This window comes from Falco cherrug, chromosome 4 (assembly GCF_023634085.1).
Source record: "Falco cherrug isolate bFalChe1 chromosome 4, bFalChe1.pri, whole genome shotgun sequence".
Lineage (NCBI taxonomy): Eukaryota > Metazoa > Chordata > Aves > Falconiformes > Falconidae > Falco > Falco cherrug.
The window spans coordinates 3,421,260-3,441,463 of record NC_073700.1 but is presented as its reverse complement, the minus strand read 5'-3'; the positions used below and the strand labels follow the sequence as shown (position 1 = coordinate 3,441,463).

Genomic DNA, 20,204 nt, shown 5'->3' with positions numbered 1-20,204 from the left:
CAGCTAGTGTTTTTTAACGGGAAAATACCTATGAGGCTCTCATTATCTTACATCCAAAGCCAGCAGCAGAAGCAGAGCACACAGAGCATTTGCAGCGAGGCCGCTAGGCCCGGCTGGCCCTCCGCACTCCTTACCCACACTAGATAGTGTTTAGTTTTCCTTACAGCAAATCTCGAGTGCCTGTGTTTTTACAGAGGAACAGCTCACGGACTGTAATTACACACACTACAGCACACTTTCCCTCTCAGTGAAGACATAACCTCACTTTCTAAAGGAAGGTGGGAGGGGAACGAGAAAGAGAAAATAATGTGGCTCCACTCCATCCCCAGAGGGGAGATCAGTGAGGACACAGTCTAGACAGGGGTTGGACAGCAGGGAGCTGTAATTCCTGTCTTATTTGTTTTCACCTTTCCAGGGCAAGCAATGGTTCAGTTCCCGTGTCTCCCTCAGCTCACAGGAAGGACCAAGTTGTAGGTTCCAGACTTTTTTTAAAAAAAAACAAAAGACTATTAAGTTTGGTGTTTTTTTTTTTTTTCCCAAAAACCACCAGAAAAAGACTACTGTTGAACTTTAAAACACCTTTCAAATCACACTTTTATTATACAGACTTTTTTCAGCTTCCACTGGTAGCAACCTTTGGAGAAACTGAACAAGAGAAAATTCATAGCCATCAAAAAACCTCACAGATTTATTTTGCAGGGAAAAAGAGGTCTGTATGTTGTGGAGGAGCTTGGAGCAAATAGACAGTATTGAGAGAAGAATCACGTCAAAAGAAGACCTGAGCTTCAAAATAATACTACAAGGAGAATGTTTTTGACTGGATTGCAAAAAGTATCCAGCATAAGGATGGGAGAGAAAAAGAAAAGCACAGAAAACCAAAGTACAGAGCTGGAATGATGACATGAGGGAAATAAGCTTCATTATATTCCAGCAAATCACAGTGCAGTTTCGTGGAAATTTCAAAAATGAAAAATAAATAATTTAGCAGGAATGAAAGCCAGAAAAGAGAAATGTGATTTAAATAGGCAAAATTAAGACCAGACTGCTTGGTTACAATAGATGATGTAGAACGAGAAAGGTTAAAAGCATGGTGGCATGGGGTAAGACTGTTTGGTAAAAGAGGGCAAATGAACGAGAGGAAATGACTAACAGGTTGAATCTGAAAAATCAAATTTTCTGAAGGGAATTCCAGTAGTTTTCTCAGTGCAGACACGGACGTAGGAACCCAAGGGTGCACGTAAGCACCTAAGGCTAGTACTTAGTTTCGGTAGTTAACTCTGAGTCAAGTCACATGGAAATTTTGGCTCATGTTCTCTCATTTCATTCAAGGACTTTTTTTTCCAAAAGACATGGGAGACATGCATTTACTGTGAATTGCAAATTGACAATGCGATTTTTTAAAAAATAATTTAAAATAAAATTCCATTAATTTTTTTTAATTACCTTTTACAAGAGACTCGACTTACTTATCTGACATAGCAATTTGTTCCAACATTGCAGAGCCCGTGTTTGTCTTCCAGTTTCCGGATATAGAAGTTCTCCTGAAAGGGGGAAAATATTACAAAGGCAGCCAGTGGTATTATATTTACTATTTCTTAAATTACTCTGATTTTCACATGAAACTACAGCAGTATTTACACGTTTTTCATATCTGGCAGCTTGTAACAGAACATTTTAAATGCAAAGGATTCTAACAGGCATTGCAATTGTCAGTAATACTTTAAAAAAACCCAGCCAACTACCATGATTAAGTGAAAGTGTTTGCAATAAGCTGTTATCAGTTATGCATGTATTGAATAGCCTGTAACATACCGTTACTGTAAATGTCAAGAAGATGAAGGTTCAGCTTCTCATTTCAAATCCATACCACTACAGGGTTAGGTCACAATACTTCAAAATCAAGATATCTATGTTTTTAACATTTCTGAAGTGGTATCAGATCTCTTTTAGACTGGATTTTGGTTTCCCTTCCAGTTTTCAGTCTTTGTTAGTTTACTAACATAATCTAAACTTTTTATGTCAGGGCTAGAGTATACCATCTTCTATTTAATCTCTAAAAAAAAAAAAAAAAGATTCGTATAAAGTTGTTTTTTTTTTCTCCTTAGACTTTAGGACTGCTACTAGGGCTGAGAAGATTACTGTTTTCTGAAACCTAAATGCTGTACTGGGAATAGGCTAAGGATACAAATTATGAAGTGTTTCCAGTTAGTAAAATAATGGGAACATCTGTAATGCATTAAAAATATATCAGGCAGCAGCTATAGTTTTCTCTCCATTTTTCTATTAACCTAATTATGAGGGTCAGTAGCAATTGTGGGGGAATGTTGATTTTTCTATGGGAGTCTCATAAAGTTAGCTGAATTTTAAAGCACCAAGTTGTTCTAAGATGCCACGTTCTTTGTTGATGTGGGAGGAAGCAGTGAAAGGGGAACATGCATATTGAGTGCTGTGTGTAAGGTAACTTTGCCCAATAATAAGGCTATTTTGTGATTTCTGCTTCAGTTTTTCAAGTGTTATTTACACATAAAGTTGTCTACTTACAAATTTAAATTTTTAAGTTCATTACTACTCAACCCATATTCTGCATCAGAGAGATAATACTTCTCACAAATCTCAATTCAACTCTGTTGCAGACTTAAAGGTATTCATCAGCATCTACTATTTAAGGTGTTTTTTAGGAAGCAAGATGTGACCACATCACACCAAAAAAAAATAATCACCCTGAAGACTTTCAGCCAGTATTTGGTTCAGGTTCCTCACCTGCACAGATGTCACACCAGCACTACTGACTAGAGAAGAAAAGATGGTTTGCTTTAAGCCATGCTTTCACTCCACAGCGTGAAAGATCCCCTGCAGGACCTGAAGAAGCCTCGTGACTGGATGCTTGGCTGGCTGCAAGGATACCGTAGGGACCAGATGAGGACTCAGAGGGCTGCTATGGACACAGACCTGACTGGTGTCATCTCAACAGCTTGTAGCCTGGAGCTGTTGATGCCAGGGCCATGACACAGAAGAACTCCAAAACAACAGGGGTTCCATTAGACAGAAGTACCCAACCAGACTGTCATCTTAAACCTCAGATGTGGTTTCTGTAATTCATACATGATTTCTTCTACTGAAATATGTAGTTTTCCCACCCTTTTTCACTTCTGTCCTGATAATTGCTAAGGGTCTTTCATATTGTTACTCCCTCCTCTTTTACTAAATAAAATACTGGATAATACAGGAAACAACTCCTAACACTTCTGTGTACTTTATAATTAGGCTTCACATGTTTCCACTTGATTTGATTTTTGCAAAGAAGGAACAACTGTTTTAAAATTGGGGGAAAAGGAATTATGATTAGCATAAACAATTCATAGTAACTTGAGCTTCCCCTTTTCCAACACCCTTCTGCTTTATTTAATACCATTTAAAGTAAGCAATCCAAATTGTTGGGACGGGGACTTGTCATCAGAAAAATATGCAGAAATGTCTAACTACAATTCTTGTGTAGGTAGCCTGCTTAGAGCTTTGATTCGATAGCACTGTCCTTCGGTTGATGTGCTCTACTTCAGTTTTATTGCTCTTCTGATCAAAGTGCATGAAGTTACGGATTCAGAGTATTGCTTTTGGAGAGGAGATTTAGATGCAGTGGGTTTGTATTTCTGTTTTTCTTCATTGTATGTGACCCTTTTAAGTCTATTTCCTTGAAGTCAGATGAATTCTGTAATGGTACCAAAGTGTAGTTAAGTATGCGTCACAAAGCGTTTTGGGGAGCTGTGGTATTTAGAGGGATCCAGTGCTGCATTTTGGCTATAATCTCCACTGACAGATGATAAGCACCAATGTTTTGTGAGTCATGGATCCACTTATACCACAATTTCCCACAGAATTTTAAAACTGAAGCTCTTAATAACTCTCTTTAAACTACAAAAACAAATGTTCAGCTGGTACTTTTTGTGGTGGCTCTCTAAGTACTCTGTTCCTGTGTCACAGAACAAAATGGGAACCAGCTGTAAAACATTATTCTACTAACATAATGTATATGTACACACATGAAGATTTTTTTCAGACATTTGGTAAATATTCTCCTTTTCATGATGCTTTGTAACAATGGATTGGTATTTCATTTTTTGGTGTGATTTAACTGTGTGAAAGAATCTAGAGAAAAAATGATTGCTAGGCTTTTAGCATTTGGATGAACCCGTAATTTCTGAGTAGAAACTTAAAAATAAATAAAAGGTAGGAGGAACAGGCTGTCATTTTAACTTATTTTTTGCTGTTCCTTAGGCCAACTGCTTCTTCTGTAAAGAAGAAACGTTTATATTTGAAAATGGTAAATTTACCATGGCTGACTCTTCCAAAATTATTCTAGACACTGAACAGCACTTAAATTTCAAGGCAAGGAAAAAAATGTAGGGTGCTCTCCTATGAAATGTCCAATTTTTACCATAGGGAGTGAACCATCAAGTTACTAACTTGTATCTGGCAGTGTGTCATAACCATGAGGTGTTGGGCCTTGTTCCTATGACTCTGCCAGCTGGGAGCTGCAAGAGAGAGACCATTCCACTACGTTCATTATAAACAACAGGGGAGGGGAGAGGTGGGCAGCACAACACAAGGAATCTGCCTGTCAAAAAAACCAAGAAAGAAAAGTACTATTGCAGCCTTGAAGAGGCAGAAGTTGTATGAAAAGGTCTGAGACAGAGAAAGAAGGGTGACTGGTAACTGGGAGTAGAGGGAGAACAAGGCCGTAGAACAACCCTGAGCAGAATAAAAGGGGAAAGGGAGAACCTGGGGCAATAGAAAAAGTTAGACATGAGGGGTAAGAGACAGAAAGTGGTGGTCGGGGAAAGCGGTGGGACTGGACCAAATTGTGATTTGGACAGGTAGGAAAGAGGAGACCTTGGGATGCAGGAGTATGGCGGTATTGCATGTCTCCAGACACAGGGCTAAATCCAGTGCAAGCCAACAGTCTGGAACACCAGTGTAAGACAAACAAGCAGAACTAGAATTAACTTCCCCGGAGAAGCCAGAGGGTAAAAGCTGTATCATTCAGAAGCATTTGTTTATGATTCTTATTGCATATAGGGAGAGATGGGGTAGGCCCAACACACCTGAAATCCTGTAGGAACCTCGAGTTACAGAGTTGCTGCGCTGCATCGCTAAGAACGCTGAAAGTCACCAGCGAAGGATTGCAGAAACCTCTCAACCCTCACAATTATTTCTGTGTCCTGCCTTTGTCGCTGTGTACAACTCAAATTTCCAACACACTGTTTCCGCAAAACTTAAGATAGTTCAAAATAAAGCAGAAGACTGAGTGTCCATGCTGCTGGATGGATCTGACCTATGTGAACAGTATTTCCACCCAGTTCTGTGTTTTCTTGAGGCTCCTCGGATGTACAGTCAGCGGCAGCTGGACTACTTGAGTTGTTCTTGAAAGGCCTCATCTTTGGTGCTCTTTCTCAAATACCCCTTCAAGTCACATGTCAGGAGAGACCAGCAGCTGCTCACACAGTTTGACCTTGTGACAGCAAAGTCTCAGGGGTGGAGGCATGAGTATGTGGCATTCCAATATCAACCGAAGGAGATATATTTTGCCCCTTCCTCTCACCGCATGCAAAAGGTTCTACTTTCTCTTAAGCTTCTTGGCTTTTTTTTTCTAACAGTTTTTTTATTAGAAAAAATAATTTCTAATATATATTTTTTAGACAGAAAAGATTTTTTTCTAAGAAAATAAATGTAAAATTTCTAATTTTACAGATTAGAAATTGTAGAATTCTAAATTCTAGGTTCCTAAATTACCTGACACTTGATGCTAGCCCTGTCTTTAATATTATAAAACTTTTAAAGCATTTTAACACAGCTCCAACTTTTGCTTCTCTTTGTATTCATGGTTTGCTTGGAATTCCATTGTTTTCACTGATAAAGAACTTGACTGCACCTGTTCCTGACAACCATCAACATATAAGAAACCTCCGATCCCTCCAATGTTATAGGAGTTCCTAAGGAAGTATCTCCGCCTGTGTAGGGGTGTGTGCATATGTAAATGCACATGTGTATTTTTATCCATGTTTTGTTTCATTTTTCCTGCCCCAGAATTGCCAGCATGAGGGAACAAAGACATGAGATGATCTAATTTATCTTAAAAAGGTGAATAAAATGAGTGTATGTCGGATTACATTGCTTGGCAATTGAAACAGAGTAAAAATATGAATAAACATAGTTACCACAGCTCAACTACTACATGATAACCTGTTTCGCTGCTCTAGCTTAATGTCGTCTATGAAACCGAAATACCCCTTTAGCCTCTTGTATAGTCATGATCTTTAAACAAACACCTGGAATCTAAAATCAGAAGAGATTTTCATCTATACATGCAAAGGCCACTGAAAAATCAGAATTTTTCTTACATGCATTATGTTAAAGGGAGATTACTTTGTTACACTGAAGCGTTATGATTCACGTTTGTGTGAATGAATGTCATCTAACTGTCCTTAAAGGGAGAAGAAAATTTTACCCTAAATTGGTGAAAAGATACAAAGGAATTTGATTTAACAAGTCTGCTAGAAAAACAAATCCCTTTCCAACTGCTCCTTTCTTGAAATTAAAAATATAAACAAAGGTTAGCAGGAAACCCATTCTGGCAGGCTCACCTGTTGTCTTATCCTCCTCCTCCCAGTCACAATCAACTTAAAAACCTTTGATAAATCTAGAAAGTCCAAAATACTGTCTTTCCAGAGAGTATGACAATGGAGGCATAGTCACCACATCAGCTCAGCCAACATTCTTAAACGTACTGGTGCTTATTGATTTTGAAACAAAAGGATGAAATAATATAAGTTTTTGGCTCACATGTATGCTTTGTAGTTACTGCCTATCTTTTGGATCCTGATGTCATATTTGGAGTCTATGAACGGTTCAGTAGTGGCGTAGGTCTGAGTAAGTGCTACCACGCTGGCTATGTCCTGAAAATCGTAGTGGTTGTCTACCTTGATCTGTAGTCATCATACCACAAATAAACAGCATATACAAAAGAAAAAAAGAGTGATTAGGAATAAAATGTAGAATTCATTTGCAAATGGCATTCATGAGAAGTATGTTTCTGATAGCACCAGTTTATAAAAAAAAGTAGAGGATATATCATCTGATTTCTAGATTCTGTAACATTCCTGTATCAAGAGTATCTATTTTTCTAGGCAAAATATTACCTGTTTATCTGTAGAAAGCAATTTGCAGACAGTGGAATTTTATTTTGCTTTTCAATTGTTTCTTTTAAGTAGTGATTGTTAATTTTAGATCTGCAGGCTTTGGAATTTTTCAAGGTGTGATAATATGCAATACTAATTTATACAGAATTCTTGCTGATTCTGTAAATTGCTCATTGTAACAGTGCATATGGAGCCCATCATGGACTGTCACGTCATGTACCTCCCAGCAGGGAGGGGATGAAGGCTCCTTCATCCTGATGGATGCACATTCACATGGAGCAAAGAGGGTTGGCTCAAGACAGCAGAACCAGTTTTTTCTTATTTTTCCCACTTCTCTGCAAGGAGCCAGCCTTCTAGAAGTAGGATTTCCTAGTTGTGGAACATGGTGCCAAGATGGTGAATGGTACTAAACCCATCATGGTACTAAACCCATCAACTTTAACATCCTGAAATAAGAGGGAGGTGGAAAAGTGGGGAATGCTCATTTCGGGGGAGAGGGAGAAGGAGACTTTAGAGGACAGATGGAGGACAGAGGTGTTACTTTTGGACAGGGAGGGCACATCGCTACGGTTGACTTATAGGAAGCTGGCTGGCTTTGGGAGAAAAGGTGACTCAGAAGAGAAGTCTTAGGGCTAATGGGAGAGGGAAACTAGAACTCCAACACACTGACCCAAACTGCATTTCAGAACGGTGAGGAAAGGAGGCAGGGATTAGTATTTCTCATGCTCTCCAGTATTAGGAGAGTTTGCAACTCTTTCCAAGCCTGGTGCTTTGTTTGCTCCCACTGTCACCTGGTACTTCAGACGGAACCTGCAGGCCAGACTGCCACAGCTGTGAGATGGGACTTGTGTATTAAATGGAGTCTGGGGAAGCTAAAAGAAGTCATAAGGACTAAGTACGTGCTCTCAACTCTCAGACAGAGAATACAGAGTAATTTGCCATTTGAGAGTCACATAACCAGACACAATGCCTGGTTTCAACTTAGTTTCTGAAAACTTATAGCATATGCAAGTTTAGTTATGACCAGTGGAAACACTAGTCCTAGCAATGCCTTTAGGGAGGACTGGGATGTGAGGAAAACCTTTATTTGGACTCTGACAGTAAGCATGTTGCTACAAAAGACTGGTATTTATTATTTAAGGATTTAAAATATTTTATACCTAAAATATCTGATTTCTAGACATTTGACATGCTGAATATTTCTGTACATTATTTCCCTTTCCTGTGAGAGGTGAATATTGAAAGTACAGTATAAATATTCTAACACTTCACATATTGCAATCCACAAAACCTGCAGTTTAAGTAATTGGTGGTTAATTCTGCTCTCAATTAAAGTGGCTGCTGGATTTCCACTTGCTTACTAAGTACGAAATAAAGCAAAACAGTCATAGGCAAAAAAACATAACATGCAGTACAACTTGCACAATTACTGAATAAAATACAATTAAACCAGTTCTCTATTTCTATTGCTAGCGGCAAATACATTCATGGACCTTTTGGCGATTCAAGATGATAAATGTAACTATTCTCTGATGATTTATTTTAAAATCTAAAACACTTAAAGCACTGAAGTGTTTTCATTGAAAGAAAGTGGTTAATCTGCAATGACTAGAAATATTCACTGATATCAATGAAAGCGGGATTTAAATCATATCCCATTGAAGCACCATTGTGAGATAAGTGATATCAAAACAACTGTACTCACCACTGAAATGCAATTACTTTGGAGAAAGAAAGCAGCAGTTATATAGTGGTATGAAACAATCAGAGAGAATACATTAAGATAGGAAATGAATAAAAGTTCAGTATCAAGCTGAAACTAATAAAGAACTAAGGCAAAACCTTCCTATATTCCCAGGTCCAAAAAATTGGATTGTGCAAACAGACCTTGACTCTTAAATAGTTTCACTGCAGTCAACTAAATTAATAGATAAGGTTCTGCTTCGAGAAAGCATCTCGGGATGTTTCAAAGAACATCCTATATAGGACAATGCATAAACTGGAAAGGCACCAATGTGAAAATATATGACACATTTTAATATTTTCCTAAAAAGAGATGCTTTCTTGAATAATATACAAGCAGAGATTTGCAAGGGTAGGGATCCAAGACAGAATTTAGACAGTGAAAATTTAAAATATCCAGGAAATGAAAGAACATGCAAATTATTTTAGACAAACACCCAGCCTCCTAACATGCAGTAAGTAGCATCTGCACCTTTCCCATGCCTGAGTGAGCATGTCCGATCTTCACAACAACAGGAAAAGTTGGCATTGTTAGCTAAGGGGGGAAACAAAAAAGACATGTTAGAGATAGCAGCCACGAGTTAAATGAATAAACTACATCATTTATGAAAACTATTTAAGCATGACCTTAATGCAGCCAAAGCTGTTCTTGCCATGCTGTTATTTGAACTGTTACTACAGACTGTGTGTTCTGATGAATTACGTGTGTGTTTTCTGAGTGCTGTGTTATTCTCAGTACAAGCAATTGATGTACTTCTACCTTAACTTTTTTGTATGTCATTCTTTTGACTTCACTTTTTAAACTGAATTTCTGCTATTTCCTATTTATGTTTTGCTGTGGCGTCTTCTGGCCCATAAATTCACACTCTCCAAGGTTATAATCGTTGTTGTCAAATCAATCATCTTTTCCCCTTGATTTCAATCATTTAGCAAGGTTGTAAATTCTTTTTGTGACCACTTATGAAAGCAATGATGTCTAATTCACCAAAACCCCCTTTCTTTAAAGGCAGATCCTTTCTCTAGGAAAGGTTCCAGCTTCTGCATAGAATGCAAGTAATAATTCAGCCATTGATTAGGAAATGGAATATACAGAGGCACATTAATACGCTTTATTCAATAAATGATAACGATTCTGTCTCTCAGAAAGTTCTGTGAATACCCAGGTTTATTTAGATCATTCGTGTGAAGAAGTTTTAGATCTCCCTGACATGGGTACAGCTGGCCCTTCTTTGTCTTTTTCTTCCACTTAAAATGAACATATATTGAACCTCTATCAACCAAGCATAAATACAAGGACTTAGTAGAACTGGATTATAACTAGAAAAAAAAAAAAAACCACACCACCCTCAACTTGTAATTAAACTGGGGAGCAGCAGAACAGTAAGTGTTAAGGGGTCTGAAGCCTTCATTTAATACCAAATTTTAACACAGTAAATACAACCAAAGGCAAACCTGATGCTTTAGAAAATAAGCTGACAATTCTTAAGAGATTTTATGAGAAATTTATTTTCCGAATACTTAGAAAGGATTGTCAAGAGGTTAAATGGAGTTCACACTTATCTCACTGTGCTTTGCACAACAGTGCACAGAAAGGCACAAACACAAACAGCTATACATGGAAAATGTCACGGGATTGTAAATATTGACATTAAGATCAAGAGATAAAGAACAGGAAGGTCACTTGGCTTTTGCTAACATCCTAAACTATTTGTAGGGTCATAAAGCTAATTAAAATTCACACACACGTTTCCTATATTTTAAACATTTATTTTCAATATGATTTAAGGATGCCTGCTTTAAAAATACTTCAGCTGAAAGGCTAATCTGCATGAGAACAAGTGGTCATCCACTGCAAGGTACATACTCTGCACTACTTACTGTCACATTCCCAGCACAATACATCAAGCTCTTTCTTTTCTTTTTTTCTTAACGGACTTACTCTGACTTTCCTAAAATGCATACTGATGCAATATTGTTTTCTTCGGACTTTTTTTTTTTTTAACATATAAAGGACATCTAAGCAAACAAAATCAAGTTGCTTCGTTTTTGACAGAATCTCTGTTTCTGTTCTGCCTGATGAGAAGAAAAAGGAGGAATCTTTGGATCTACTCTTTTAACACAGCAGAGTTTTCAAAGCCTGATGAAACTGCAGGGTCCTACAGCAGTCAGCGACGCAGCACAGGCCATGGAGGTTTTCCATTGATTTCTGCATCAAACTGAAAGCTGGGGCTAGTGGGTCTTTTCAGAACACCAGATTCAATTTAAAGACTTGCAGTTACAAAAAATCTACTGCAATCCTAGTTAGTTTAATCCATTAGTTAAGCAAAGTGTCATATATGTTTATCTTCTGCCAGGGCATCCTCGAGATCTGAAATCAAGGATTACTGCCACAGGCAAGCAGACCATTCTGAAACACATCTGTTGGCGCTTTGTGTCACACGCACAACTGTAGCTGCCACTTTCCAGTGCCTGTGTAAAAGTAACTTGCATTTTTTTTTGGCAGAAATTCTGGGTACTTAGACTAACACTGTAGGAATTAGTAACTATGAAAACTTGGAAAGTCTTTTATTTAGACTCTTGTGTAGGAACCACTTCAAGTGTTGGTCTTTAAATCCAAAAATAAATTTAATTGCTTTTTCCAGATCTGTTTCAATTTGATCAATTTAAGTTAAGGCATGTAAGCATGAAAAATATTGATTACACTCAAAATATCCAAAAGCACTTGCAAAAGCATTATACAGTAAAGGTCACCTATACAGCAAATTTAAAATTTTTGCTAAACTGTAGGGATGCAAAGTCCTATATAGTCAACATCTAGTCTTTTGTTGCTTTCATATTTTAATATTTCATATTTTAACCACTTTTTTCCCCCAAAAAAATTCTTTTTGGGGAGGGGGCGAACAAATCATTGCCTGACTCAAAATTCATAAGGGCAGCACCACATTTTTATGACTGAGCTATAAACCACTGAACCGGGTTTTGTAATGGAAATGCTGGCAGACCTGTAACTATAGCGATACAAAAGGCGCTCCTGTAATTAACAGTACCACGTATCATCCCATGATTCCAAAGCTGTGGAATCCTCTGCAGGCCGCAGGAACAAACACTAACTTAAAAAAGAATAAAAAAGAAACTGCTTTCTCCCTCAAAAAAATGCACTAACATCATCCGAGGCAATAGAGTTCATTTTGCTGTGGAGTCTGATACCAAGATTTCCTGTGGGATACCACATCCCAGCACAGACACAGAAAAGAGCTGGCAGCAGGCGGAAAAGGCACTGCATGTTGCATTTCAAACATCAGACGGAAGAAAAAGCAGGTAGCATCAAAGGAAGACAAATCTTAAGCCATCCCAGTGCTTCTCTTGTTTCTGTCTACGCCTGTGACCGGCCCATGAATCCAGGGCTGAGCTGAGGGAGTTGTAGTTGTTTTGGGTTTTGAACAGCGCCGTCTTCATTCCTGCTCTTACTTTAATTACGACAGTTCTCCCTTTGCACATGGGGACTAGACACATGCCATCACGCAGTCGCTTCCCTACCACTAACTGGTTTCCAGTTGTGCATGGCATCGTTCTGTCAAGCAATAGCAAAACCTGAAATTTCTTACCGGAAATACAGAAAACCCGATCTGAGTCCTGCCCTCCCCCCTTCCCAGTCTGCTCTTTTATGTTAAATTCAGTCTTAACATGACAGGCAGTCTCAAGGCTTCTTAGACATTTGGGTAAACATGAGGTACAATACAACTGTGATAGTGAGTGAAAACTTACCAGCTCCATGGGTTTCCTTTTAATTTACATTATAGTTACTTGGTAGAGGGATACCTTGGAAGAAGAGCTAGCATGTATCAACGGATCCGCTTTAAACACAGCTGATACTAATAGGATTTACTGCATGTTCTCCTTGAAATGTATTGTTTAAGAGGAAGGGCCATTGTACAACATATGACTTATTTTTCCAAGGTTTTTCTTAAATTCAGAAAAGTATTAATTCTACTGTGATAATTAAAAGTTGAGAGGAAAACAATCAGAAAAGACCAACAACAGAAATTATATTAAGAAATGTGGCAAGTTCATATGTATGAGAAATGGAAATGGACTACACTGCATGAACTCTTGCACACACATGTAACATACATCAAATACATTTGAATATTTTTTAAAAAATTAGGATAAAGAGGACTTCTGTTATAACTTAAATAACAATGCAATAAACTATTGTTACTAGAGAGAAAACAGAATATATGTCAAGCATGCAATACAATTTTTCATAGTTTATCTGAATATGATTGGATTGATAATAAAGATTAGCAGCAACTGGAAAAAACGGGTCTTTGTAGGAACCCCTATATAAACCAACGGAGATACATTACTGATACTTGCTAATACGATATCATTAATCAAAATAATGTCACTGAGTATTAAAAAAAGTTATCAGCTCCTAAATACTAAAAAGACAGATTCAGTCTACATGCTTTCGTGTCTGCGTTTTTAACTTCTTACATCGGTATTTGAAATAAATTGAAGTCTCATTTCAAGAGAACCTTAGCATGAAATAAGTTGCACAGATCACTTCCACATATGGGAAGTGTCCCATGTCCCATGTCCCACTAGGTGCAGCTGCTGGTAGGAACTACTTTCATCTGTGAACTTGAAGACATGTTCCACGGGAGAGCAAAAAGATTACGTTTCACAGATAAAAAGCAGTAGTAAAGAATCTTTGAAGCAGAATCCTTTTAAAACTTGGATAACAGAAGTAAATTCCTAAGTTTCAAACTGAGAAATATTTAGCATGGAAGTTGCTTTGCTGAAATGACATGGTTTAATGGCTTCTGTCGTATACTAATAGCGTGAATTAAATCTACTTACTTAATGACCAGACAAATCAAATGGTTGTTAGCACAGGGCACCTTCAGCCTGGGAGCTCACTCATGTTTGACGTGAGTCTTAGTGAGCGTAGCAGTAATACTTTAAAACCTCTTGGCAGACTGGGCTAACGCCTGTCTAAGTGTTAGAAGTCTAACCTGGCTTGGTTAACGGCACTGTGGAAAGGTTCAAGGACTAAGGAGAATGACGGATTAAATGCTATAAGCAATTAAATCTCTGATGGAAATACAACAGTACATACAGTGTTTTTAATAACATGTCTGTTTTTCCCTATCCAAATAACTATTAGGATTTTTCATTCAGGAGCTTACTTGCACGCTGTTTAACTCTTTACTATCACTTTATTTTACCTAACTATCATTTATTTTATTTTTTTCAAGGCAGTCCAGTTGAAAAGAATTCTTTTACTGTTGTTGTATGGATGTCACTGAAATGGATTCTGTATTGGACTTAATATCGTTTTTCATATAAACACATTTCAAGTTAATTGGGGTAATCCTCACAGGAGCGATTTTTCTGGAATGAGTGGATTTGATTTTTCAGCCATGTACTTGCAATGGGACGAGAGCAGCTGACAAACTGGCTCAGACTTGAGCTTCACTGGTAGGGTTTCTAAATGCCCTGAGGTCTGGACACACAACCCCCATAGGTAAACTGGAGACCAATGTACAAGACTCATACTTTCAAACCACTTGCAGCAGCAACTGTAATATTATTTAATTCTTTAAAATTACTGATAATAAAACAGACAGTAACCCCTCAACACCTCTCGCTGTTGCAGATTTGCCATTCCTTTTTCACTGGATCTACTCATATTAGTTCAGTAAGAACAAAGACAGTACAGTAGGAACTCATGACACACAGTATTTCCAATTTTCCATTTGCTTTTTGTTTCCCATACTACTGACAGGCGACTAGCAAAGTAACTATAGTTGCCAAACTGGCTGCGTTCAACAAAACTAAGCATACCCTGACAGCCCAAAATTAAGAAAAATACAGTTAAAGATAAGGCTGTATCTGACCTCTCAAAAGTTGGTCAAGAATTTTTTTCTTGTTGAGAAAAGGAAGGAATCCATATTCTTCTGGAAGATTTCATTTGTTATCCAAACGTAGAGTGTTTGTAAAAGTCATTAGCATTAGCAGCATCCAAACCACCTGGGTATCTCCACTGGCCTACAATACATGGCAGGCCAACAACTACCAAGCCTGGGGTGCTTGAGTTGAGGTCACCGCTTCGGAACTGCCAGGCAGTATGTGCAGAAGAACCAAGAAGATACAGTTGGGCATTAAATGAAAAAAACCCACAACACCAACAAACAACCCCAAGCAATGAACAATACAAAACCTGCTCTGTGGGAAGGAAGCTATTGAAATAGACGCTACAACTTTGACCTCTGAGCAGTTAATTAACAAAATTATAAAGCTCAGGGATACTGATCCGATCAATGTGGTACTCATGAAGAAGTGCTCTATTTTTACACTATACTGCTACCTGTATTTTCAATGCACTTTAATAAAAAAAAAAAGTAAAATCGTTAGCCTGCTGTAGTATTTCTTATTAAGAAGTACTTCATACTTCTCTCCTCCTGAATTAATTGCTGAAATTTCCTTTAAACTGAAATTTGTGTACTGTGCATGCAGCTCCAGTGTAGCAGCAGGGGAAAAAAAATCCTGTTACTTGAACGTAGCAGCAAGAGTCATGTCCTTCCAGTGAACCTGACAAAATAAACTTAGCTTGTGTTTTACAAAGAAACAAAACACACATTGTAACTAGAGGCAGCTGGCAGCACCATTAGTCTGGTGAACGTAGGTCCACTCTTAAGGATTTGTGTAGCGATCAGAGATTTGACATCCCTGTCTTACAAACATATTTCTGCCTTGTCAGTTTATTCTTTTATAACTCGAGCCAAACCTAAAGCTCTTGGTCAGAAATCCTACTTAATTGTTTTTCTTTTTTTTCCTGAATGGAGTCGAATAAGTTAGTTGCAGTATGTGACATAGTTTTACCACAATAATTTTTGAAGGCATTGCCTGATTAAAGATAAACTTTGAAATCACAGAACTGTACACACCTGGTCATGTTAGGTTCAATGACTAAAATGCACCCCATCCCCATTCCTGTCTGCCCAGGAGCCCTCTTGGTTATTGGCACTCTAGGACATCTTCCTAGGTGGTAACGGTGCCCAGAGACCTCTATATAAAGCCACCATGACTAGTCACTAAAACTACTTCCTTTTATTATTTTATCTACTACGAAGCCCGTATACTCTTCACTAGGTTCAAATTTGAAAATGAAATGCCATTTGCTATATTCTGATGATTATAGATAACTTCAGTTTAATTTCTGACCAACATACTCAAGAGAATATAAATTTCATGCATGCAAGTTATCTGATAATAGTAAAGCTGACTTACAGTTAGAAGCAGTTCTCCTAATTAGATGAGCATGAAAATCTAAAAAGCCAGTTAATTTAATGTTTCTCTTATTGACGTCACACTAGCAAGGATAATTATTATTCATTGCTTCTTAACATTTCATCTGCATCAATGTTTTAAAATTGAAGATCCTTTGTACGAAGAGCTTACAAAGATAAGTATAATTTCATTGTATTAATCTTTAATATCTGGCCACCTAAAGATTTCATAGATCTGCTTATCATGCTTTTTGCTGTAGAAGAAGTATTCTAGGTTGATAGACTTACACAGTACCTACAGGCACCATTATCATCTTCTATAATCTCAAGTGAAGTTTTATTTAGGTAGCCAGTAATCAGCTATATAGTTAACCTTCACAGTCTTAATCTGTATTATTGTTTATATTTTTCTATAGGTAATGGAAATAATACCAAACCTTTCCTACCTCAGAAAATGTCTGGAATTTTTAAGTCTGGCTTTCTAGAGTGTCATGCTGCCATTTCTTCACTGTAAGTCTATTAATTTAAAATAAACCATTAAAATTTATAGCTTCATACACTAAAATGCTCAAAAGTTTCTAAGGTCTTCTGCAATGTAAGTATTTTTGAACAATGCTTAGGGTTACAGAATATAAGCTGGTTTATTTCCAAGAGATATAATTTGAATTCTTGTAAATTTACTTTGAATTCTTCTGAGATATAATGTAAAATATAATCAAAGCTGTATATAAAAATAAAACCAGGCAAAATCATCTGCTAAAAAAAAAAAAAAGAAAAAAAAAAAGAAAAAAAAAAGCCCTCTGCTGGCCACAATACTGAAAACAGTTTTTTGGAAGGTAGTGTTCACCCTGGCTTTAATGTCCTCATGGTTGAGTTGACTAGAAAAGCCACCATAGGAAAAAAAGAGGGGAGGGGGAGGCAGGAAGTAGTGACAAAAACCCCAGATGTTGCATAAACATGACTTACCTCAAGTTGAGTGTTTAAATATTTATCTTTCCAATAATGCCCAAGCAAAGTTCATTTAACCACTCTAGTTCCATGTAATTTATTTGTGGAATATGCATCAGCCTAAATCTAATTTTGCTCTGCTTACTTTGGAGAAAGGAAATTAAAAGTGAAAAAATGAAGGTGGCCTTGTATTCATTTTTTCTTTCCCAGAAACAGGCAGGAAGAGTCCTGAATCAATAAACAAGTGGAAGATGTACTTGCTCTGGTCCATGCAGTTTTCAGAAAACACAATCTCAAGATAAAGCGTGGGCCTAGCCATGCAGAAGCTGTCCATTACCAGCAGGGGTAGCCCAATATATTCCACTCTTCACTAAGAAAAGCAGAAACATCAAGCTCAAATCGCTGTTATTCTCAGCAAACACAAAGAATGATTCGGAGACGTCGAGCCAGATTTTCCACTACCTTGTCCCTTGACAGAAAGAAATAGGTGTAAAATTCTATCTGTACGGAGTAAAGTTTTATACTTAAACAAGTGGCAAGCCCAAGGAGAATCTGATAGGGTTTGCATTACCTTTTTAGAAATAGAGACATTAAAGAAATCTAAAAGCTCAAGTGGATAAAAAGTTGAGCTTTAATTTGACTAGTGTGCCAGGTAACCACAGTCAGGCAAATGCACCTTAAATGTGATTTCTTTGTTTAAAACAGAGGGTTAAAATGGCTTATAAACAGTATATGTGCAATATAGATCAGCCTCAGGGAAATGCTGGGCCACCTCAATCCCCACTGAAATTAATGGGATTAGATGCAAAATTGGGAATTCTGAGCAGCCCTTTTACACAGCGCCTTCAATTGCCATTAACACCACCGCATAAGACTTCAGAAATCAATCCGCTTGGTAATCATAAAAATCAATCCAAGTTTTGACATGATCTTCGTGTACAAAGTGAGACTATCAAGTAGGTTTGAACCAGGAAATCAATCTAAAATACCTTTGTCCCCACAACTGTTTTTCAATTAAAAAAGAATAGCTATCTAAATCAACACAGAAGTGCTCTGGTGGTAGAAAAATCTTCTGTTACCAATACCTGTATAGCATGAAACCAGAAATTGTCATTAATAAGGAAAACATTAAGTATAATGGCAGTGAATCAAAAAGAGTGGTTCCCATAGATCTCTAGTAGAAATTCTGGAGAAGACAAAATCTTTGCAGACACAAATTATATTTTGATTCCTGGCATGTCAGTGTTTCGTTCAGTTCCTACCATTCTACCAAGTATTCAGCAAAATGCTGCCTCTAAAATCAAGTAACTTACCCTATAAAGAAAAGGACTCAAGTTGCTGTGACTACAAACCGTATGGGGTTGTTTTACTGTAGTGTTTAGGAAGTGACAGCTATAAATACCCTCCCTGTCGAAGCAGGCTGTAGTGGAGGCACTGGAATTTTAAATCCAAGAAAGCTCATCTATTTTGTGAAATACTATTGTAATTTTGACTTTTCTACATGATTGTACAGTTTTTGTACAGGATGTACACTGTGACTATATCAGGTAAACTAAAAGTAGTTTGGAGGAAAAATAAATGGAATGCCAAATGAGAACTAAGGAGAAAAGAACTCCAGCAAAGCATCAAGGAGGCAACAGATATACTATTACCGTGGAGAATTCTGCCTGCTATCGTTCTAAAATAAGATTCGCTCGTCACAACGGAGAGAAAATAAGATTGATATAGATAAAAAAAAATATGCTCTGTAGACTGCCAGAAGCTAAGGTACAGAGCAGGCAGTGCAACCAAAAGACACTGTGTGGATGCAAACTGCTCGGCAGCTGGAAGGGACAGCAAGGTGTCTGTTGCATATCCCATTAGAATTAAAAAGCCTTTGAAAAAGCTGTACAGACAATCCCCGTGCAACACAGTCTGGCGCTCCTCGACAAGCATCAGGCTCCAGCCTGCCAGAGAAATACTGACTGTCAGTACCCAGGAACCTACAAACAGAATGCACCGGGCTGCCCCTCGTGAAACATGGAAAAGCAGAGGGGAGACAGCAGCGCTAGGAGATAACACACCAGCACAGGGCAGACAAAGGCAGCGCTCCTGGGGGGTTATCCTGCAGGCCTGCGGTGCTGGAAAAGGCTGACGGTGAGAGAAGAGGGCAGGCACAGTGGGGAAGGGCTGAAAAGAAGTGTGGGGCAGAGGTGACCTGGCAGCGCTGCCTCTGCCCATGTCATCTGTAAGGGTGCCACACCTGACCGGTCACCTTCGCCCCTGCTAAGTCCCAGGGAAGAGATGAAAATATAAAGTCAGTGGGAGCTGGCTCTGGAGTGCGGAGGAAGCTGCAGTTCACTCCATGGGACTCTGTGCGTACGGCAGCCAACAGGAGAGCTAGTGTTTTTAATACGGGTCTCTGGGGGCCGTTAGAAAAGAAAGAAACAATGATGGTAATTAATGACCAGAAGGCTGTTGATAGATGCTAATGCTTCATAGTAAAAATTAACAAGGATTGTGACAATCCACAGCACATAAAGCCCCTCCAGAATTAGAAATCCTGTGTGAAATTAGAGTTCCCACTGAGAAGAGATGAAGCTGATGATAGATTTGACTGCAGTCAGGTCTCCTGCCTTGTCTTAATGTTGTACACATCAACAAATACAGCAGATTACCCCCAATCCTCTTTATTTTCTTGCATTTTACTAGAAAACAGAAATTAGTTGTTCAGTACTAGACCTAGATAGCTAGACAGAGACGAGAAAGTGCCCAGGGTTTTTTTTCTAAGGTGTCAATAATTAATTGAAGGAATCGATGACTAATCCTAAATAAATGAACTTTTCTGGTTTTTACCAGCAAGCGCTACCTGTATAACGATATAACCAGGGAGTGGGCACTGTTTCATCCTGCTGCCTTTCATCCTGCACCAGCACTACAACATAATTTGCTATGACATCATGGCTTACTGATCAAACTAAAGGAAAAGTGACATCACCACATACAGCAAAGTGAAAGAAGCCCTGTACCGCAGACCATTTATGCA

The 20,204-nt window shown here is 38.1% G+C and overlaps 1 protein-coding gene across 1 annotated transcript in view; it reads right to left on the bottom strand.

Moving 5' to 3' along the window:
• The window catches only part of SYN2 (synapsin II), a 197,251-nt gene that overhangs the window by 38,501 nt on the left and 138,546 nt on the right, over positions 1–20,204 (bottom strand). The window contains exons 6-8 of the mRNA XM_055708850.1: positions 9,409–9,471; positions 6,838–6,980; positions 1,467–1,541 (exon numbers count right to left, since the gene is read on the bottom strand). Of these exons, the coding sequence (XP_055564825.1) occupies positions 1,467–1,541; positions 6,838–6,980; positions 9,409–9,471 (281 nt within the window). The remainder of the gene's footprint in view (positions 1–1,466; positions 1,542–6,837; positions 6,981–9,408; positions 9,472–20,204) is intronic.